Genomic DNA, 24,174 nt, shown 5'->3' with positions numbered 1-24,174 from the left:
TTGTTCCTAAAAGATACATACCAAAGGACGACTTCCTTTGCCTTCCATCAAGTTAAATAGATTTTACAAAAGAATTAATGTATCATTTATTAGTATTCTCTACTGTATACACACACAAGAAGCACAAATCAGACATTTTCAAAGTGGAGTATTGACCACTGAATCTCCAGTGATGAGAACAATGCCTTACATAATATGTGCTCAATAAAAAATTTGTTAAATTAATAATGACCTCAGCAACAATCCTTCTAATTTGGGGGGAGAGGGAGAAAAGGACAACAAAATTACAGTAAAGCCTAATTCATAAATTGAGGTTTTAGATCTGAGAGGGATCCGAGGTGATGATCTTATCCTAACTCATTACTTTACAGACGAGAACTATTTTTATTTGTTAAAAAAGGAAAGATGTTCCAACAATTCAAAACAGAATTTCTATAACCTAAACCTGTTTCTCCCAGTAGAAGATAAACAGTAAGTCCATAATTTTAAGATAGGTCTCTATGAAACATATGAATTATGCAAAAAGGAACATTAAAAGTCCAACACTATCAGATTAGTGTGGAGTAACAATCCTGGAATGAAGTATTTTGATAGGAAATAAAAGTTTTACCTTGCTTGACAGAGGAACTAAATAATGACATAGCATCTTCGTCATGTGATAACACTGTTACACTAGATGGCCCATCTTCTACCTGCATACAATATTACATATTAGGCCGAAATATACATTTTACCAATAATAAAATGCACCAACTATTGAGTAGCTGTGAATGAAGCATTCTGCCAGGTGTTCTATAGACATTATCATTAGTTCTTAAAACTAACCTATATAAAAAGTAGTATGCTCACCTTACAGACAAAAAACAGTTCTAAAGATAACCCAGGAAATACAGCTGGTAAGTAATGGAGCTGGGATTTCGATCTAAATTTGTCAAATTCCATTGTCCACGTTCTTTCTACAGTACCAACTGCCTTCCCAGTTATTACTGTTTTCATATTTATAAAAGAACAAATGTCAAGTACCTGGCACACATAAGGCTAAATAAAACTTTGTGAAATGAATTCTTTGTATTAAACATATTACTGGGTCCTTTTTGCAATTTTATAATTTGCAATTTCTAATTCTGTATTTAAGGCAAAACTCTTATCTACTAGCAGAACTATCTTGTGCTTATTAATAGATCCTCAGATACTTGATATTTAAAATTTTAATCAAATATGTATGTCCCACACTTCATTAACATAACTTTTTATTTTTAGAGGGACTCACTATAAGTTCTTGATTCACATATTTGAAAATATCATGTATTTTATAAACTCAGTGATATGTATTTTATTGTATTTTTGAAAACTGGATATTCACTTACAGATTTTTTAACTCAAAATCAACACACTTCATCTACCTAAATGTTCTGATTTCAATGTAACAGAAATTAATGTACTCTTTCTCCAACCCCAAAACTTTCACAATAAAGATCTTTCTAATAGACCAGCTATAATTTCAAGTCCATATAATCTCCTAAATTTTATATGCCTGATTTACCCATTTTTTAAAAATGTTTTTCTAAGTTAAAATGATATTTTTTTTCTTTTAATGAGAAGTGTGGTACTATATGCAGAGCTACAAATCATCAGTGACACTTTGATTTCTCTTACCTTGTGTTTTTTTCCAGCTTCTCTCTCATTATTTTGTCTATCTTTCTTATCAGGAAAAAGAAATTCCTCATCTCCTTCAACAAATGCATAAGGATCAATTTTAGGTTCTTGTTCTGAATCAGATGCTATTGCTGAAACATACTGATTTTTAATTTGATATTGCTGCACTAATTCATCAGAAACTTTTAAAGGTTTCTTACATTGCACCATTAACCTGTGTAAAAAAAATAAAATTAGAAAATTAATTATATTTATTCTCCATAAAGCATAAAAATTTCCAAAATGTCATAAGTATCATAAAGTTTTTAGAATTACTTAGAGATGATCTAACTTGCAATTCTTCATTTTACAAATGAAGAAACTGAGTCATAGAAAGGTCATGTGATTTACTGAAGTATCTCAAATTTAGCAATAGAGAAATGGAGCTAAAATCCAGGTCTCAATAGTCTTCCCACCAAAACATGTCACCTTTTGGTAATCCAGTCTGTTCCCAAGTCCTCAAGAGCACTCTGACTTGTCCAAATCCATTCACTTGAAAGGGGTTTAAATCTAAACTGATCCAGCTCAAGAACTTTCAAAATGTGGGCTATACAGTGAAATAAGACTACTATCATATAATTTATACCTTTATACATTTATACAATGAAAGTGATTATCCTTTTCCTATTGCCATGAGTGGACATATTTTAATTTTTAAAAATTTAAGAGCCTCATTTGTTTCATGAAAATAACATTACTATGACTAGTTCCAGCAAAATGTTTTTACAATCACAAACGGAGTTTCAGTGCAAGTACCTCAGAGGTTTTCAATAATCACATAAATTTTACAGTATCAGTCTTCCAGTTCTACCAGGTGACTGATAAACAAATGTTTCTCTGTATTCTCCTAAAATATCGAATAAATGAAAAAGGACAATAGAAAAAGTGAGGAGACAACAGGGAAGTTGGAAAGACGAACTACTGGAAACCGAGAGAGCAGAGAAGGCGAAATCTAAGACTAAGAGAGGGAAGCCACAAGCTGACCTGCACCACAGAACCCTGAAAATCATCAGGACTTTCATAAATCTGAAGACCAAGGTGCTCGGACACTTTCAGACTCCTAGATTCATGTTCTCTGTGGCTTGCAAAGCTGAGATTCCCAGGCTGCCAGAAGAGCGGCAGCCAAGCTTCTAGTCAGATAATGCTCAAAATCCTTCAGTGACTATTTCACTTAGTGAAAACCAAAGTCCTTATAATATCCTACCAAAGCTTTCTATGGTCTGTCTCTGCCTTACCCCTCCAACCTCATCGTCTACTTCTCCCTCTCTCACTCTTTTTCCAGGGGCTTCCTTGATATTCCTTAAACAGGTCAGACACAATCCTGGCTGTTCGCTTTGTTTGGAACATTCTTCCTCCCAATATCTGCATGGCCAACTCCCTGAATTTCTTCAGGCCTTCATCCAAACGTCACTGCCTTAACATTGATCCCCTTTACTCTGCTCTATCTTTCCCTCCATAGCACTTGTCTCTTAACAAACCATATAATTTGCTTCATGATTGACTGTCACTTCCACTGGAGTGTAAGCCTCTAAATACCTTCTTTGTTTACTGAACTATCCCAAATGTCTAGAATAGTGCCTGGCACATAATAGGTGCTCAGTAAACATCTGCTAAATTAATACATGAAATCTAAAAGCTACACAGGATTGAGATACTGTGTTTGCATTAATGATTCTAAAATGCAGTATCTTGTAATTTGAAAGAAACCCTCTTTATTCGTTAGAAATTGATAACGGCTGTCACTGCTTGTCTGTCCTGAGTATTAAGACAAAAATTCCTAAGAGAAGTAAGATTTGGGAGCAATAACGGTATCTGCTAGTTTATAAATTCTTTGAATGACAGAGATACCATATCCTGTTAATCTATTCACCAATGCCCAATACTAGAAGCACTCTACACCCTATAAATTAATGTTGAAACAGGTGATCAAAAGAATAACTGATATTTTCTAAACATGCTTTCAGATATTATGTATGTCTCTGTTATTCCCAATATGCCTCAGATTCATCCCCAAAACTAAAATCCCAAGCCTACAGAAATTTTCATCCACAGGAACATAGTGCTAACACAACTGTCAGTGGGGATATGTTCTCTATTTGTTAGATTAGTTCTGTTCTACAGATGAAGGGGGAGAGTATAGCTCAGTGGTAGAGCACATGCTTAGCATGCACAAGGTCCTGGGTTCAATCCCCAGTACCTCCATTAAAAAAAACAAAAAACAAAAAACACCTAATTACAAACGAATAAGCATTTCTTAAGAGAAACTTTGTACCTCACCATATTAGACCCTAAAGAACTGTCTCCTGAATTGTCTATCAGATACCAACATAAAACTCTTCAAAATAGCACTTCCATCTACTTTGACATGCATTTTCTTATTTAATACTTAAAATAACCTCATGAAATAGGAATCAGGGTATGCTGACTTTGATGTGAAAATTATGTAGAAAGAAAAGAGTCACCTGATGGCAGAGTTAGGTAGGGCTGGAAAGGTTTTAAGTATGCATATTCACACAACTACTCACAGGGGAAAGTATAAGAACCTACCTCCACCGCCACTCGCTAATCTGAAAGACTATACTGTGTTAAGGTGAATAAAAAAACTGTTTTTCATATTAAGGTGTCCTCTGGCAGAAGCATTAAAAACTGCCACACTGTTTACACACAGGTAGCTGTTAAGCTAGTGGGCAGTAACATTAAAAGGAAAAATCCTGCTGCGCAGGGCTCTATTAGGAATAAAAATGAGTAAACCAAATGCAATACCTAAAGACAACTTTTTGTTATTTTATTGAAAGTTCTCACAGACATTGGGATATGCAAAGAATTTAAATGAAGTCAATAATATCAAAAATATCAAGTCACAATAAAGTTAAAAATAAGTGATTTATATTATACATCTTTCTATATTTAAAACTGATAAAAATTGAGTAATTGTGATATTTAAGAGATGCCAGGTTAAAAACTCAAGTTATCATTTAGTCACTATCCAGTTATAAAGTATACATACACTTTCGTGAACAGGAACAACATACCTCTTCTTTTCTAAAAGGAATTTTCACATATAGCCAAATAGTTAACTACAGAGAGAGTTTCAATCAGATATAAAGCTAAATACAGACAAACTAGAAAAGAATGATTAGGTACAGCCATGAACAGGAAGCTTTGCAAAGCCCAAAGCAAAGTGAAATTACTTTTATATTATTCATTAATTGTAGCTCCTTCCTTTTACTATGACATAGTAACATAGTACCCTAAAATGTACTTGCAGAGAATTTAACATGGCTTATAGCAGCATAAGCTTTTATGCCTTTATTAAGTAAAAATTCTTCCAGACAAGGTATGACAATATTTAGAATTGGCAATTATAGGAGATAAGCTATAGAAGGAAATGTTAAGGAAGAAATAAATTTAATAAATCTCAAAAAAAATTTAATAGTAACTTTTTCAGCACCGTCTGCAATATTTAGAACCAATCTTGAAACTGAGTTATGCTAGCTGTCAAAAGTATAGCTTTATTGTATTAAAATGAGATATCAAATAAGGAAGATTCAAAGAAAAGAAAAAAATTTTAAAAGAAAAAAATCCTAAAAGATTTAGAATACAGTAAGACAAAACAAGTTTATTTCATCATGGACTTCTGTCTATGAAACAAACGAGAAACTATCTTTTAGATATCAAATAAAGCATTCTATAACTATATACATACAATCAAATGTGGTGTATCACTAATACAACATAAGAGGTAATACTATTGTGAACATTATGGTTAAGATACCCTGATGTAGTCTTACTACTGAACAAGACATGATAAGAACTATGCTCAAGTACAGTTCTTTGTTCAGGGTTTAGGAAAGTTTCTTCTGATCAGAACAGCAGACTATTTTAAGCAATCACAAATTTTACTAAAACTAAGTGTTAAATTCTTTAAAAAATATATTTAAACAACTGTAATGTTTCCTGGCAGAAATTTTGCTCTCCTTAAAAGTCACAAGGTCTTAGGCAACTATTCTAAGGTAGATGTTATCAATAACTAATAAAGAAACAAAAAATAATTAGAAGCAAAAGAAAGGTATTTGCCATAAATGTGTATATCCTATGTGGGGGATATGCTATGCTTCATCCCCAAAGTCTCTCTCCCCCAATTAAATTATCACAAATTAGAAAAGGAATTTTGCTCTAAATTAGCTGCTAAAAAAATTGGCATCATCTGCTGCATATGAATTCTAAATAAAGGAAGCACTTAGAAATAAATTCTAATGAACTCTGTACTAGTTAAGCAGCCATCACCATCCAAAACTGATCAGAAAAATCAAGAGTATTTCTTTCTTTCATTTATCCACCGATTATAAAAGCCTAGTGCCACCCTGTAACAGCAACCAATGGAAAACTTCACTTATTCATTTATTTGTGCCAAATGGAGACCGAGTTATCACTTAACATAATGAAAACAAAGGTCTAAATTTCTTCTCCATCATTTCTAAAAAGGTACACCTCTGGAAAAGTCAACTATTATAAACAAACTATTTTTTTAAATTTCTACTGATGCATTCTTGTCCCTCTTTGCACTATATATCTACTCTAACTGGCCATGAAGTTCTTTAGTCTACTCCACAACACCTGTAAAAATCCTTCTATCCCTACTATGTCTTTCTAATTTCCTAGTGAGGGCCCTGTATCATCTCACAATTAAACAATTCAAATAGATGTTCAAACTGATCTCCTTTCATACATATATATCCCTACATTTCAAACAATCTTTCAACAATCCTACTTGATTAATATTTCTAAAATCCTTATTTTCCAAACCCTATTATTTTATCAACCTCAAAAAACTTGCAGCAATGTCCCTATCATCTCAAGGATAATATATAAAGATTATAAATAATATTTTGCCATTCTATTCTATAGCTCTATCATAGTTTGCTGGTCTCACTTCTCATCATGCATACCAAACTACTAAATAGCACCCTATAATCTACCTACATAAACCATATAAAGCTTCTGATCTCCATAAATAGAATTAAATTACTCCTCATTCTGGCTCTGCATCCCTACTGTATTCTATACATATCTCTACCAGAGAATTTAATGTTATTTTCCATTAGACTACAATTTCATTTTGGTCAGGACCAAATTAATTTTATACCCCAACAGTGCCTCACAGCATCTTGTATATTAGAGAAACTTTAGTTTTATTCAAACTGATAAAATGTATCTTTGAGGTATATGAATTTAAAAAGATAATCTTCCTAAGAAAGGAGGAAGAATGCAGGAGTTGCAACAACCCTCTAACCTCATTAAAATTAACTGCTATACATTCAAAAACACTTTCAAACTCAAACTATCAAAAAAGATAATAGAAATTTATAATGACTGGTAATATGAATTCACAAATTTATATAAAACAAGCCAGGCTTTTGAATGGATTATTCTATGACTAGAAATGTGTTTGATCATATTAATCTTTAAAACTACAGAATGTTTCTATAAAGAATTTAAGATTGCTTAAACGCCACCAAGAAAGCATAATAGTAATTCATAGAATTTATTTTTAATGACAAAGGACATTATCTGATTTTGTCAACTGGCTCTGCCACTTCCTATATGAAGATGATTGATCCTCATGATATCCCGCCTCAAGTAACACTAATTGCAGCTATCCAAATTAAAAAGATCTTGTTGGAATAACTTACTAATTATGAGAAAAAAATTTTCTTTGTTTTAGCGTAATACAAACACTGAAGACCACGACAGGTATTTTACTGTGGTTTTGGGAGACTAAAATAGTATGGGAAACATTTCCCTAGTGACACTAATCAGTAAATATGTCTGGGATACCTAATTTAATAACTTATTTTAGAGTTCAAGTTTCTGTTAAAACTTATCTGTGACATTAAAGTGCCTCAATACTGTTAACATTTTGGAATAGAGAATTCTGTGTTGGGGGACTGTCCTATACATCGTAGGATATTCAGTAGCATCCCTGGCCTCTACCTATCAGATGTCAGTAATAGACCCTCAGTTGTGACAACCAAAAATATCTCTAGACATTGCCAAATGTTACCTAGGGGGGCGAGGCACAAAACTGCCCCAATTGAGAACTACTGCCACAGAACAGTAACTCCAGGAAAAGGAAAGAATCATCCAGATAACATAAAAACCAAAACTTTTAACCTACCAAGTAGAAAACAATTATGTTCCATAAATGTTTCTTACTTCACACAGCAGCTAAACCCCTGACAGTTGACTTTCTGCAATACCTTCCCTATTCTAATCTACTAGTACCATTCAAAAACAAAGATTCCATCTACAAGCAATTTGTGACATACTACACATTTTAGTAACTAGCATAACCAAACAATATTCTTATGAAACACTCAATTAAAAAAACTCTTTATTCAATCTCTTTTTTTTATTGTTTTCTTTTTATGGGGCAGAAAAAAAAGGTGACCAGGAATAGGCAGAGGCATGTTATTTCCTTAATTTACAAAATCTTGATCCAGCAGCATTCTACTCTACATGCTATGGCTACCTTTCTACATTATGCTTCTTCCTTCTCATTCTTACTCAATGAGAAAAATCAAGTAATTTTAGAAAGATTCTAAGGTTAAACTGTATTAACTTATAAGAGACCTTCATTTCACTTACAGATACTCATGTACACAAGCAGCCAATACACTTTATAAAGTTACACCTAGAATTCCTGGATCTTATGAATATAAGCTCCCCATAAAAACTCTCATTCTTAAAGTTAACTAAAAATATTTACCCCACTATGTTTTTTCACACATTAAATTAAAAAAAATAACACCTAAAAAGAAAATAAGTTTTAAAATCGTAATCTAGGGCCATACTGTCATTTCATTCATCCAAACAATGGCTGAATGTCTACTATGTGGCCTAGGATTATTCTATCCTAGGGATGTGTATGTGTGTTTGTGTTTATGCCGGAGGAACACAGTAGTAGACAAGACAAAGTCCTTGCCCTCATAGAGTTTACATTCTAATATAGAAGAGACCAGTGACAAATATGTAATATTATTTCAGATAATTATATATATGTAATTGGCATTATATATATATAAATATATATATATTTTTATATATAAATAAAATATATATATATATATATATTTTTTTTTTTACAGGGAGAAAATGAAAGCAGTGCACAGGACATAGGAAGAATCAGCACGGAAATACCTTCTGAGAAGGTAACTTTTGAGTTTGACTGATTGATACAGGGTGAGCTGTTCCTCCTATCTGTAACGCAATTCTAAAGGCCATGAGAAATGATCTAAGCTTTTTGAAGGAACAGCAAGAAAGCTGGTGTGGTTAAATCAGGAAGCAAATCAGAAAGTAACAAACAAGAGTCAAGAACTAGGTAGCAGGAGACTGTACAATCTCACAGACGAGGAAAAGAGTTTGGATTTCATTCTAAAGGTAAAGGGAAGGAAACTACTGAAGAGTTTTAAGCAAATGAGTAACATACTATTTAACTTACAATGATTATTCTGATTACTGTATAGAGAACATATGAAGAGAAGTACAGAAACAAGGAGACCAACAGTAGTTTAGGCAAGAGCTGAAGCTAGATTAGGTTTTTATATTACAGCCAGCACAGATAAGGTTAAGATCTTTTAAGAGTTATTTCCAAGACATCATTTGTTTTCAAGAGATCCATTTCTTCCATGAGCATAAGGATATCCTGAAGTCCCTCAATTTCAAATTCAGCTTAATTTTAATTTTCAAAAAATCCACAGTAGAATATTTCTAAGATTCAAAGTGCTAGATGAAGCACACAGGTTTGCCTACTAAAATGATAATCAAGGAATTTAAAAGAAAATAAATTTCCAACAGCAGGAAAAATGAGAGAGAGGCTATACATGGATCAGGAATTTTATTTAGTCTCAGGGAAGCTCAAAATGAACGAAACACAGCAGAGTAGTAAGCTCATGGCTTAGAATATGCAAGAGGGAGCTAAAGGCAAACTATATAAACAACTAAAGAGTCAAACTGCCTAAAACCAGAGAAAATCTGGACTTATATCTCTAGACAGAAAGGAAAAAAAGTTGAAAACAGAGGAACAGAAAGGGTTCCTTTTCTAAGAAAAAAAACCTATGTGAATATGCAAGATCTGGCATCCTTTTCATCCTGGAATTTTAACTACAAGGACTTCCCTCTCGAAAGATCCCCTACTTCATTACCATAAAGCAGAATGACTGCAACTGATACACAGTTCATACTAAAATATTTATCAAATGAGTATGACCTGCCAACCAACACTCTGCCTTTATACACAAAATCTCCAGTCAGCTCCTCTATTTCTCATTCTAAAACGTGTAAGATAAAATAGTAATAAGAAATGTGGTGAGAAGCAGTACAGTAAAGCGAAAGATCAAAATAAAGTAATTCCAAAGGAAAAAAATTCCAGGACATTAAACAAGGGAGTGTTATTAGAAAAAGTAGTTTAGAATTTTTTTTTAAATGAGCAAGAAATATTAAGACTATAAGAAAAGAGCTAAAAGAAAGCTAAGGAATCCCCTCAGGAAAAAAAGATGGAAAATTAGAGAAAATATAGAATTTCAACATCTAAATTACAGAGGTTCCTCAGAGAATAGGGAAAAATGGAGATATTAGCCAAGAAAAAGAGAAATTTCTCAGTGACAGGACAAAAAAAAAAAAAAAAAAGACTTCAAATTAAACCAGTCCTCCTCAAATGCCCAGTACAAGGACATAATGAAAGACCACTATATATACACATATTCTTGTGAAATTTCAAAATTCTAAGCCCTTTAGCTTTCAATGACAATGGACTGATAGAGAAGCAAATGTAATCTTTGCACACTACTTGGCTTTGCATTGATAAATAGGTAGATAGTTTTAATGAATAGAATGGCATTTTGTTGGTTGATTTTTCACCTTAAAAAAAATCTCTAGATAAAAATGCAAAAAGCTTATGGGACAGACTATAAACATATTCAGAACATACAAAGTAAAGGGAGACCTGAAAAAAACCTACTTCTGCTTAAAGTATATCATACACAATGTGGACAAAGAATGGAGGAAGGTATCTCTAAACAGAAGATTAATAGCCAGAATATACAAAAAATAAATCAGGAAAAAAAAGAAAATACACTAAAAATATGATATACAGGCAATCCACAGAAGAGGAAATCTAAATGCCCAATAAACCTTTTTAATGATGTTTAACCTTACTAGGAATCTGGAAATCATGTATTAAGACAGTAAGATGCCATTCTGCATGCAGCAGATTAGCCAAATTAGGTCTTACTATACGAAGTACTGAGGAAAATGTAGAGTGACAGTCATTTTCTTATCTGATGGTTGATGAGATGAAGGTGTAAACTGGTACAGTAACTTGGCAACAACTCTTAATGTTGAATATGGACATACCCATATGCCCAGCAATTTCATTTTCAGAGGAATTCTTGCATAAGAGCACAAGGAAATGGATACACAGTTCACTGCTACATTCTTTGTGAAAAATCAAAAATAGCCAACATGTCCATATCTAGAAAGTAGATAAATTATGGCATATTCATAACAAAGAAATACTAGAGAGCAAATTAAAAAATTTAACTAGAGTTACATGTATAAAAACATGTGTAGAAATGTTAAATTCCAAATTCAGGACAGTGGAAGAAATGTGGAGGAAGAAAAATAGTACACAGGAGTTCTAATTGTATGTAAAATCCTTAAGTTTGTTGGTGGACAAATCTTTAAGTTGGTAGATGGATAAATGTTATTTTCTCCACTTTTTTGTGACTAACATATTTCATAATAAAGAAGTTCCCTGAGGAAAAAACACAGTAAAGAAATTATACAAAACTAATACTCAAAGGATTTATTATCGTAAATCCTACCCTGAAACCAATTCTGGAGTCCTAGTATTAAGAACTTACATCATTTCCACCCTTATATTATAATAGTGACTATTAAAAAAATACATACTCTGTAACTGATGTTACACTTTCCTGTCCAAAAGGTCCAACTGGATCATCCTTGAATTTATCACTTGGAAGTTGAGGTGGTAAAAATTCTACATCTTTTTTCTTTGGGACCTTGTAATACTTCCAGGCTATATTAGCTTCATCTTCTTCCAAGTTTACTGCTGTACCAACATATACTGTAGGTTCTACAGCTTCCTGGAATTGAGCTGGGAAAGACTGGGATAAACTGTCTATCCTATCTTCAACTGGTTTAGAAGGAACCAAGGGATCCGGTGTTGGCATTTGATAAAAATGTTGACTTTGAGGAGTTGAAGGTGTTTTAGTTACTCCTTCATCAACCACATCACATGGGTGAGGACTAAGTGGGGGTGGTTGAGGTGAATTTGCCATTTCAGTGCCATGCATCTGAGGAGTCTTTGCTACATCATTAGTTCGGATGTTTGAAAATCTCACTTGACTGTCTGGAGCAGACATTACAAGTCTTTGGCTGGCTGAATCCGTGTCCATGCCAACATCATCACTAATAGATATACGGTGGTGAAAAGGAGTCAAGGGGCGTTTCTGTGGTTTTTCACTCTTTTCTTGCTTTTCATTGGTCTTGTGCTTAGCAAGTACTTGCTGTTGCTGACTTAAAGATGGTGCCTGTCCTTGTTGTCCAGGATTTCTTGGTTTGAGATTTTTGTGCCTGAAAAGTTAAAAGAAAGGTTTATTTATAGTAAAACTACTATAACTATTATATTATACAAGTTAACACTATTAAGACATTTCAGATAGCACTTGTTTTTCATGTACAATCCTAAGAGTAAAATTTTTTGAATATATGTGGAAAAAAACCCACTTTGTTCACTGACCTAAAACTAAGAGCATGCAGATTCATAAACCAATTCTCTCATGCTCATTTAATATGTGATGAGACAGCCAAAGATGATTTGCCTTACATAATCTAAATATTTTACTATCTGAATAGAGATAAGATTCTAGTTATTTTAAGATAAAAAGGTATAAAGTGGTATAAAATTTATTCATTTATGAATATATCTTGATATTTCACCATTAGTTATTACTATAAATCAGTGTCAACAGATTGAGCTCAGTCATCTACAATCCTACAATAAGAAAACTTATTTCACTGGATTGAAAGAAGTTAGATCAGCTAGACTGATGTTAGATCAGTGTGGATAGCTCTGTGACTGACTGATTGATGGGTCCCATAGCATACCTACCTTCCTTCTCCCAAGGCTTACATTACAGAAAGAATAAGCTGACAGGAAAAGAAAAGAAAAGAAAAGGAAAAAAAAAAGGAAAGCCTCAAATTTTTCCTCATGATGTGAAACAACTCTAAACTGAAGAACTTAAAACTATATACCTAAAAATCTTATCATTTTGTTCAGTATAAGATTTCTTTCAGTGTAGTAAAGCATTGTGCACTTTCAGATTTCCAAATTCAACTGATACTGTTGTATATAAAAAATTTTTTAATTAAAAAAATAGGGGGGAAAATGTGGAGGTATTTGGGGTTAAAGCATTCAGTATTCATTAATTTTTTTTTTTTTAGTTCTCTTTTTAAATTTTTTTTATTAATGCTTTTGTCATATCAGAGGTAACCTGAGAGTACTAAAAAGCAGTGGCAGGCACTTCTTCAAAGAACATTCTCTACTGAGGGAACATGCTGAGAAACCCTTTTGTACAGAGCCTTGGACATCTTTTTGTACATGAGGGGAAAAAGTATGTAAGTTATCAAAGAAAACTGCAGTTACGTCAAAAAGACACAGGAGAAATCTATCATTACCCTGACACCAAAATCAAAGACATCGTAAGAAAAGGAAATCACAGAACAATATTCCTTAAGAACACAAATGTAAATCATTAACAAAATGTAAGCAATCCAGTAATATATAAAATGGGAATATATCATAACCAAATGGGATTTGTCCCAAAGATGTAAGGTAAAACATTCACAGGAAAAAAATCTATTATTCATCACATTAACAGAATAAAAGAGAAGATCATATGATTATCTCAGTAAACACAGAAAAACATGACAAAACATCTATCTGTATAAAAAGACTCAGCAAGCAAGGATTAGAACTTAATCTGATAAAGGACATCTAAGAAAAACTACAACTAATATACTTAATGATGAAAGACTAAGTCATTTTTCCTTAAGACTAGGAACAAAGTAAGAACAGTAACTCTCAGCATTTCTACTTAACAATTTTACTAAAAGTTTTAAACAATGCAGTAAATCAAGAGAAAAAAAAGAGAGCAAGATTAGAGAGTTCAATAGAAGAAAAACTGTCTTTACTTAGAGTAAACATAATTAGAAACTTTACAACAAGGGTATCAAGCTCATCACCACCTGCTCAATCTTAATGTTATTAAAAGTGGGATAACAAGGTATGTGTCTCTTCTGTGTGACACAATACAAAGCAACATAGCACTGCCTATGAAGTATTCTCACCAAAAATCCTAAACGTGAATCTAGACAACCTCTAGGATCAGTAGTGTCCGGCAGAACTCTCTGTGATGATGGAAATGTTCTTTTTTTTTTTTTTTCATCACTGAACTAAGAGGTTGAAGCGACATAACAATTAATCTATGTTTTTGCTGCCAGGATTGTTGTTTTTTTTTTTTTCAAAATTCCCATTGCTATTTTTTGTTAGCCTTCAATGTTCCTATGATGGCTACCATTACTGCCCTAGAGTCATTTTTCTTTAAAATAATAGTTGTTCCTCTCTAGCAACTTTTCTTTACTCATAGACCTCCCTCTTTCTTTTTCTTTTTTTTCCCTTTTATTATTTTATTTTTGACATTTTGGTGTATTTATTTCCATAATTTTCTCTTCTACATATGTTTTTCTCAGAATTGATTATATAAATCTGTAACTTGCTTAAAAAAGTTTATTATAAAAAATTTCAAAGTTACTAAAATTTGCCATAAATATTTATAATGCCTGCATAATATTCAAAAATAGGTGTTTTAGACTCTCTGCACATTCCCCTATTGCTGCACATTCAGGTGTTTCTAATTTTTATTTTTATTCACTTAAACTTTTTTTTATTGAGTTATAGTCATTTTACAATGTCGTGTCAAATTCCAGTGTAAAGCACAATTTTTCAGTTATACATGAACATACATGTCACTGTCATATTTTTTTCACTGTGAGCTACCACAAGATCTTGTACATATTTCCCTGTGCTATCCGTCAACTAAATCTCACTTCTGGAAATGTTCTAAATGTGGATACTGAGGCCTTGAAATGTGGCTAGTGTAACTTAAGGACTGAGGTTTTAATTTTATTCAAATCAATCTACTTTAAATTTAAATTGCCACTAGTGGTTGCTCACATAGCTAGTATTGGATAGCACGGTTTGAGAACTACTTTCCACTTACCGAAATGTAAGGGATAAAAGGAGCTAAATGACACTAAAAGAACAAGTTACCATACATGACAAACTGAGAAATCCAGAAGGTGGGACATTCTATAGGATAACTGACCTAGTTTCTCCGACCAGGTCAATGTCATAAAAGAGGGAAGGAGATTAAGAGAGAGACCTGGAAGACTTAAGAATGAAATGTATACTCCTTGTTTGAATCCTAGTCAACAAACCAACTTCTGAAACAAATCTGTAGGGGTATCAGATGATATCAAGGAAATATTGCTCCTTCTATTGTGTAGGTACTCAGGATAACTGTTTATTAAAAAATGCAACTTACAGAACAGTATATATAGCCTGATTCCATTTGTAGAAAGAAGGCAGGGAGGCAGATCTACATACACATAAGAGGCAGAACTTGTAATTTTTAGTTTTATATTCGTGGGCATGATTTGAAATTATTAAACAGCTTTTTAAAAAATTTAATAAATGTTATTGGCCATTAAAAAAACAAACAGCAGGTCTTACCCAATACAGGAATAATCCATTCTCTGACCATCCCCTCTCTGAATATTTCCAATGACAAGGATTGCATTATTTTATGAGGAAATGCATGCCATTGTCCAACAGCTCTAGCTGTTAGAATATAATTTATGTTGAAAAGAAACTTGCCTTTTGTATATCATCCAGACATTAGCCCTACTTCAAACTCTGTTTCTAAAGCTGTGCTGTCCAACAATGGTATCCAACATCACATTACTAGGCACTGAAAATGTGGAGAGTCAATCAAAGTTGTGCTACAAGTGTAAAATATACACCAGTTTTTAAAGACATGTTATCAAAGAATGCCAACTATCTCGTTAATGTTTCATATTGATTGTATGTCAAAACAATTATTTTAGATAAATCAAGTATAATAAAATATTTTAAATTAAAAAAAAATCTTCAGTAAGAGGTCTAGATGAAGCAAAGGTAGTAAGTGAATATGGATGGTTGATATACAGGAGTTCACTGTCCAATTCTCTTACTTTTGTGCATATTTGAAGTATTTCATAACAGAATAACGTAGAATTGAAATGCTAAAAATAACATAGAAGGTAACTGGAGCAAGATTAATGTGTTCCAAGGTTCTTAATGAGAACAGAGACACTGATTAACTTGAGACTTTAAGGAAAGCAAGCAAAATAAATATTTAATTCAATTAACAAAAGAATTAAAATAGAATACCTAACTTCTAAGCCAGCTGTAGAAAGGGGGGAAAAGGAGAACAGTCAAAATAACAGCAGGAAAAAGAAAGGAAAGCAAAGGAAAAAACAGAAAAAAGAAAACAGAGTAAGAAGGTAGCAGTAAGTAGATGCCATGACATTACCATTCATTTATTAATTATTCAAATATTTGTGTGTCTTTTCAAAGTATGGTCCATGGACCCTTTCAGGGGTTTTACAAGGCTCAAAACCATTTTCACAACAGCACCAAGACATTATTTGCCTTTTTCATTACAATGATATGTACAATGATGGTGCAAAGCAATGAGCAGTAAAACTGCTGGCAACCAAACATGAATCGGTACTATTAGTAGGAGTAGCCATTGTTTTCTGTTTTCTTTAACCACTGTACACTCAGTTCTTTTTAAGCCGGTTTCTCTTAAGAATGTCCTTCGTGAAGACAGTAAAAATGATTAAATTTAATAAAATTGTATTAAATCTTAATTCTTACATACACAGCTTTTGCATATTCTATACAAATAGGAAGTACACAGAAAGCATTTCTGCTATATGTCAAAGTACAATTTTGAGAAAAAGTACCTATATAATTGTTTAAGTTATAAGCTGAACTAGCTACTTTTCTCATAAAAATGTAGTATCATTTTTATTTTAAAAAAACAAAAAGGCTGACAAATGAACCATGGTTATCCAGATTTGGTTATTTGGCAGACATGATTATGTAGTTCTCAAAAATAACCAAGGTGAGTTTATCATTTTAAGGAAAAACAAATGATAACATTTGAGCTTTTAAAACATCATTTAGAATTTGGAAAATTGTTATCTGCCACAGTGAGCTTGACAGCTTTCCAATATTTAAACAATTTTTCCGATAAGATTACTGGTGACATTAATAAATGCAATTTTTGGATACTAATATAACAAAATATGCCAACATTCAGAAGAAATGCATTAACTCAAGTGAACTGATATTTTCCAAATGATCAATGCATGATATTACAAAATCACACCTAAATAAAAGATCCATTTAGTTATTAGTGGAGTACAAGAATGTCATCAATATGGTTTCAGATTCCATACTGACTAATCTTTAAGAAACTACCACTTGTCAAATTTTGGTTTACTAGCCAAGAATATCCAGATTTTATCTGAAGAGAGTATTAAAATACTCTTCCTCTTCCCAACTACACAGCTATGTGAGGCTAGATTTTCTTTCACATACTTCAACCAAGACAATATAAAACAAAAGACTGAATGCAGAAGCAAATGAGAATCCAGCTATCTTCTGTTAAGATTAATAATGAAGAATCTACGCAAAACTGTAAAACAATGCACTCTTCCTTTTTTTTTTTTTGCTTTGAAAACAGAGTTGATTTTTATAGAAGAGTTTTTATTCATTTTAGTATGTACTGGGTTTACTGTAATTTTTTAATAAATTAAGCAGTGCTTTAAAGTTTCTTTAAAAATGATATAAACAGACATAACACACACAAATAAAAGCACTTTGGATCCTTTATAATTTTTAAGAGTGTGAAATAAATCCTGAGACCAAAAGTTTAAGAATTCATCAAGTCATACAAGGCACTAAGGAGAGAGAGGATCTCCAATAATCTAAGGTGAACTATTTGGTTATACTCCAAGTATACAAGGGATATGAAAAGTAAACAGCCATACATTTCTTTACCCTTCTCTAGCCAAGAAACTATTAATTTGGGCTATATACTAGTAACAGTGGCTCTCCAAAACCTTGATAACATTTCCTTTCTTCTATCTAGAACTTTTTCTAAAAGTTAATCTTCTTTAGAGAGAACTGAATTTCATACTAGAAGTCAACCAAGTTGGGGAATCTTTCTAAAAAAGAAGTTTGTCCTGAAAGTACAATCTAACAGTGATTCTTTTATTTTATTATACTTTATTTAATTTTTCCTATTGACTGAAGTTCCTAGTATTTTAGGGTTAAATTTATTGTATTTATACAATACATATATTTAGTATATTATATTAAGTGAAACTTACTGTATTGCTTTCTATTTATCCAGCTTCCTACGTGCTAATTTTCTTATGAACATTCCACCAGACTAAAGCCTAATATCCACAAAAGCATAATTTTTAACCTCACTAGTAACTGAAAAATGCCAATTAAAACAATTTTATGCTTTTCACTTATTGTAATGGCAAAAATAATAATTATAATTTTAACGACAGTTCTCAGATCAGTGAAAGCACAAGGAAAACCAACATTCTTATATGCAATAAGTGGGAGTAAAACTGGTAGAATCTTTTTGAAGTCACAAGAAAAGTATTTATTTAAATAGCCCGCTTGCCCACAACTCTATCATTTTATTTTCTTCTTTGGATTTATCACTCTTAAATTTTTAAAGGATTAAGAATTCTTTTTGAAAATGAATTAATTATCTGCCCCACTCCCCTTAGAATTTAGGCTTCATAATAGCAGGAGTCTTATTCACTAATGTATCCTGAGGCTAAAACATCTTCTACCATAGTGTTAAAAAAAAAAAAAAAACTAACAAATAATTGATAGTTTTAAAAGTATTATTTTTTAAAAAGTAAACACAAATAAAGAATCTCTGAAAACAACTTATCGTCCTTCAAACTCAGAATGATTATCTATGGTACTTCCATTCAGTAGAATACCAAGAAGTTTTGTTTTTTTTTTTTTTTTGAACAATAAGGCAAATCCACAAGCAACTAGAATGGGAAAAAAGTGGAGCAAAAAAGTGCCAAATACATCAGTATTATATTTATGCGCTGGGAGGAAAAACACATACACACAAAATCACAGAAAAATCATGGAAGTATAATACATAATTGGTAAGTAATCACTTCTAGGGAGAGGCAGTAGGATCTACAAAGAAAGAGTAGTCAAGGGGAACCTTCAGTTCTATTTGTAATATAAATTTCTTAAAATTATTTCTTTAAATATTTAAAAAATCACATATACTCATACAAACTGCTTATATAACGATGTAATTTTTTTTTTCCCAAATCATTTTCTAAGAGAAGCCAACATATCAGTGAAGGTCCAGTCCTATCTTTCACATAGACTGAATTTATTGTAGAGAATTTTTACCAAAAAACCCCAAAAACAAACAAAAAAAAAACAACAAAAAACAAAACAAAACAAAAAAAACAAACACCACAGGAAAATGAGGTAACGCAGGGAGTAGTAATAGTAGAGATTGTCTACCACTTCTATGACTGAAAAGTAGTAAGATGTAGTCTCACCAGATCACAGAAGCTTGGGATGGTATTAGAATCATAGCAGGACCTGCCCAGTGGTAAGTGGGACCATGGAAGAAGGGGATGTTCAAGGGACATAAAGTTGCTGCTAGAGTTGGCTCAAAAAAGGGGTGGGGAAATACACAGGCTTCTTCCCTCATCTCATCAACCAATCTTCTGTTAGTGCCTCCAATTAGCCAACACCAAAAAGCAAGTGGGACTAATCAAATCATCACATTGTATACCTTTAAAATCACACAATATTATTTGTCAACTATATCTCAATAAAACTGGGGGAAAAAACCCCAACAAACACATGTGGAAAGCAAGGGAGCATAGGAAATATAATTCCCTGCAATATAGAACAGAGCAGGGAAAAGGCAGGGATAGATGTGAGAACAAACTGGCTGACTAGGATAGTCAGTCATCTATGGATGTCCAACCTCCCGTACTCTATGGCAGGGGAAGATACACACATATGGTGGTTCCAAGTCTGTTTCAAGCCTTACTTAAGAGCTAAAGACGAGAACCAGATTTTGGAGTGGAGAAGAGGGGGAACCTAAAGTACAAGATGCAACAGCAAAAAAGGTAAATGATTAGAAATACTGTGTTTACTAGAGGGGTAAATTTACCAAAGTAAGTCAAACGTATAGACAAAAAGAAATTTCATTATTATCAAGCCTCTATATGCCTAGGAGGAATTTCTGGAAATACGTAAGAAAATACGTTTTTAAAAATAAAAGTTCATCTTAGAGACCAAGAATTTAAACTTAAACTTATGTTTACCAACATGCATTCTGTCTTCCTCTAAACTATTTTAGACAAATAGACTTAAAATCCAATCTTTCAAAAAGAATAAAGCAAAAGTCCAAGTCAGGAACTATAAAAGAAGAGCTGCTTGATAAAAATGCCAATACAGGGAAAGAAAAGCCTGATTTCCTTAATGCATTCTATTGGTCTTAGACCAGGCACTGGTAAATTTTTTCTGAAAAGAACCAGTAGGTAAATATTTCCGGCTCCGGGGCCACACAGTCTGTCCTGCAACTGCTCAGCTCTGTGGAAGCTGCCACAGTTCACACATATATGAACAGATGTGGCTCTGTCTCAATACATTCTTATTTATGGACACTAAAATTTCAATTTCACATAATTTTCACAAAATATTCTCTTTTCAACTATATAAAAATGTAAAAATCATTTCAGCTTACAGGCCATACAAAACAGGATGTGAGCCAAATTTGGCCAACAGATCACAGTTTGCCAGCCCCTGGTCTCAGGCAAATAACGTCATGGAGGCCAGCATTTTAAGACGAAGTTGGTTCTTTTTTCTTCCTAGGTGAGTGTGGTTTTTAATTATTTTAAATTGTTAAACAGAAGTTAATCTATCCATATTCTTATTCCAATCTATCAACAACAGAGGCAAGTTTTCAACAAAGTTGCCAGACTTTTAAAAACTGTATAGTCTTTCATCCAAATAATCTATGTAAGAACATTTAATCTGTGCAAAAACACATTAGAACACTTGAGCATCTGTCACTGTAGCTAATCAATCAGAGCTAATGTAAGAAAAACCTTGGTCCTAACCTGCAGGCACTCCATTCCTTTGGCTCATACACATGCCAAGAAGGGGTGGTCAACTGTTCTTTCACAAGTCCTAGTTAGGGACATCAATACCATTATTTATTTGAGTGCAAAAGCATAAGATCTACCTTTAATCTGTAGAATAAAATAATAAACTCTAGGCAAAATAATCTTCATGCCTCTGATAATTAAATTTCATCAAAGTCCCTAATATATAAAATAAATACCATTGCCTAAATAATTCTAAGTACATCCAGTCTTCTACAAATCTTTCAACCAATAATCTATTAGAAAGTTTGTATTTTTACAGTATACAATCTTATTTTCTGAATCTTATTTCAGCATTTCACCTACAGCTCACACAAGGGGATATAAGAAACTGCTACACAAACCCCAATACTGTATTTACTATAAAAAAGATTGTGAAAAATTTTATCTAGTATATCATATATCATCTTTTTTATGAGAACATTTGGGAGAAATTTCTAAGGCACAGGGCCATTTATGAACACTCTTCTCAAGAGACTTGTGTTCCTCTTACCTTATAGATGCCATATATACCATAATTCAGCATTAAATTCGTTTATTTGACTGTGAAACCAGGCTTTCACAGTCCAGGTCTGGTGACAATGTAAGACCTTATGACACACATTTATATGTACTTCTGTAATAAGCTCAAAAATTACTGAAATTTTGTTTCCCTCAAATTTTTTTCTTTTGAAAAAAATCCTAACACACTGTGCTTATATAAGTTACCTCAAACAAAGCGGGACATAAGTATGCAACAGCATAAGAAACTATCACACACATACATACAGACACCGATCAACTGGAAAAAAAAAATTCTACCTCAAACAGCTGCAATTTGTTCTCTGTGTGGCTTCAACAAAATCCCAGGAAGCTACTTTATCAGCTATCTCTTCTTCACACAGACCACCTGATGAAGCCGAATACTTTCTCCTAAGATTTGAAATCATAAAATTCTTTAGAATTCATAGAATTTTCTGCAACCCTGAATTAAGCATTAACACTGAATTTTTGAAAATCGATTTTCTGAATGAGAGTCCTATGAATGACTGTTAAAATACTTTAAGTGTCTCTTATTTAAAAGTAACTAAGCAACATGCAATTTTTAAACTTGAAAATGAAAATACATACTTGTTCTGTGCTCTGTTCATATTGCATTCTTGCCAAACTCTATCCACCACATGATTTGCTAATTTCCTGGGTATTTTCCCACCATGGTGGCTAGTACTATCAGAGTTGAAACCATCAGATACCGCAGAAAATTTGATCCACTTCTGGGCAGACTGAGGATCAACTGAAAGCAAAAAAGAATAGGCTGTAGAAGAATAAAGGTAGGTTTAAAGTAACATTATTTGGTTTTTCTGTTGTTTTAATTTCTGATAGAACTTGCTCCAACTATGTGGCTAACCTTACTTATATTTTAAGGCAAAAAACCATGTAACTTTACTTAAAATACAGAAAGCAAAAAGAATCTGAACAAAGGATGTGGATTACATGGTAGCATTTTATCATTGTTGATTTCTGACTTGAAGGATTACACAGCCATTTGGAAGAGTGTCCTTAATTTTGGGAAATAACAGAGTACTTAAGGGTGATGGGGCATCATGTTTGCAGCCTGTTCTCAAACAGTTCAGAAAAATATCAGTGACAAGGAATTAATGCATACAAGAGGATGACGGAGCAAATGTTAACAGTTTAGGAATCTGAATGAGAAGAGCTCTTTTTACTCTATATGCAAACTTAGTTAAGTTTGAAATTATTTCAAAATAATTATTTTTAAGCATTTACTATATTTAAAATAAGACATATCACTAGAGCAAATGAAGCAAATCAGTACAATACCTGTCTGGACTTCCTCAGGAGATGTAGGTGGTGTAAGAGTAACCGAAGACATAGCAGGATCTCTTGTGGAAGCAGGCACTTGATGGACACCCAAGCAAGAAGCTGAACAGTGAGAGGATCCCACAGAGCTAGGAGTAGGAATGTCTGACTGAGGGACTAGAACAAAGCATGCTGGGTAGATCATTCGGACACCAGCTGAAAGGAAAAAAAAAAATGGACAGGAAAATCAATTACCACTGTGACTGTAGTGGAATTAGTTTGATTTAGAAGTGCAATAATGGAAAAGTAGACATAATACGATCACATTTGTTGAAATAAAAATATATTTAATGTATTTTTATAAATATACACTCTTTCTGGCATAAGGTTTTTCTAGAAGAAGCCACAAGATGCTAGTAGTGGTTACCTTTAGTGACAAAGACTTAGAAGAAAGCAGCTTTCTCTTTTCATTTTTTGATTTTCTAACCATGAATGTGTATTACTTAAAAAAAAATTTGCAAATTTGACCAAATTTATTTTAAAACTTTAACAAAGGTAATTGGGACTAGAATTATGAACCATTTTCTGGTTTCTTCTTTGTATGTCCCTATTTTAAAAGTCTAATGGGGGAGGGTACAGCTCAGTGGTAGAGTACATGCTTAGCATGCATGGGGTCCTGGGTTCAATCCCCACTACCTCCACTTAATAAACAAACAACAAATCTAATTACCCCTCCCCCCCAAAAGCCTAATATATATTTGTGTTTTGTTTCTGTTTTTCACACAACTACTCTGGTAATAATGTATTTACTGAAATTGAATGTATTCCTTTTATTAAGAAAAAAACAAACAAGGTAATAATCCTCATTTATAACATTTACCATATGACCCATTAAATGCACTGTTGCAAATTCTAATCCCAATTATCTGCTCAATCATACATCCCCCATACCTCCCATGTCTCTCTAATGCAGAGTATACATCTTCACCTCATTGTTAGGCTATGCAACTTGCTCTGGAATGTAAATACATGTTATAGATGCCACATTCCAACAGAAACTTCAAATGTACTTGCAGCATCAGTGCAGCTTCTTCTACTTATGTCCTCTACCTTGAGATTAGCATGTCTCAAATATAGTTTACCTTGATAACCCAGGTCCCTGAATAAGAAGACATATATATTACAGCCAACCTGAATAGAGTTGACCTGGGCAGAGCAAATCAAAGCCGCAAGTTCTTT

The 24,174-nt window shown here is 32.8% G+C and overlaps 1 protein-coding gene across 2 annotated transcripts in view; it reads right to left on the bottom strand.

Annotated features, from left to right (window-relative positions):
- MED13 (mediator complex subunit 13) overlaps nt 1–24,174 on the bottom strand; it is an 83,523-nt gene that overhangs the window by 34,335 nt on the left and 25,014 nt on the right. The window contains exons 6-11 of one of the 2 annotated variants that reach the window (XM_031468021.2): nt 22,957–23,151; nt 22,246–22,408; nt 21,937–22,047; nt 11,668–12,351; nt 1,657–1,870; nt 611–692 (exon numbers count right to left, since the gene is read on the bottom strand). In XM_031468021.2, the coding sequence (XP_031323881.1) occupies nt 611–692; nt 1,657–1,870; nt 11,668–12,351; nt 21,937–22,047; nt 22,246–22,408; nt 22,957–23,151 (1,449 nt within the window). The remainder of the gene's footprint in view (nt 1–610; nt 693–1,656; nt 1,871–11,667; nt 12,352–21,936; nt 22,048–22,245; nt 22,409–22,956; nt 23,152–24,174) is intronic. The other variant, XM_064494991.1, reaches the window with a different exon arrangement.

This window comes from Camelus dromedarius, chromosome 16 (genome assembly GCF_036321535.1).
Source record: "Camelus dromedarius isolate mCamDro1 chromosome 16, mCamDro1.pat, whole genome shotgun sequence".
Lineage (NCBI taxonomy): Eukaryota > Metazoa > Chordata > Mammalia > Artiodactyla > Camelidae > Camelus > Camelus dromedarius.
Note: the sequence above shows the minus strand (reverse complement) of the source record. Positions and strands in the feature narration are given on the sequence as shown.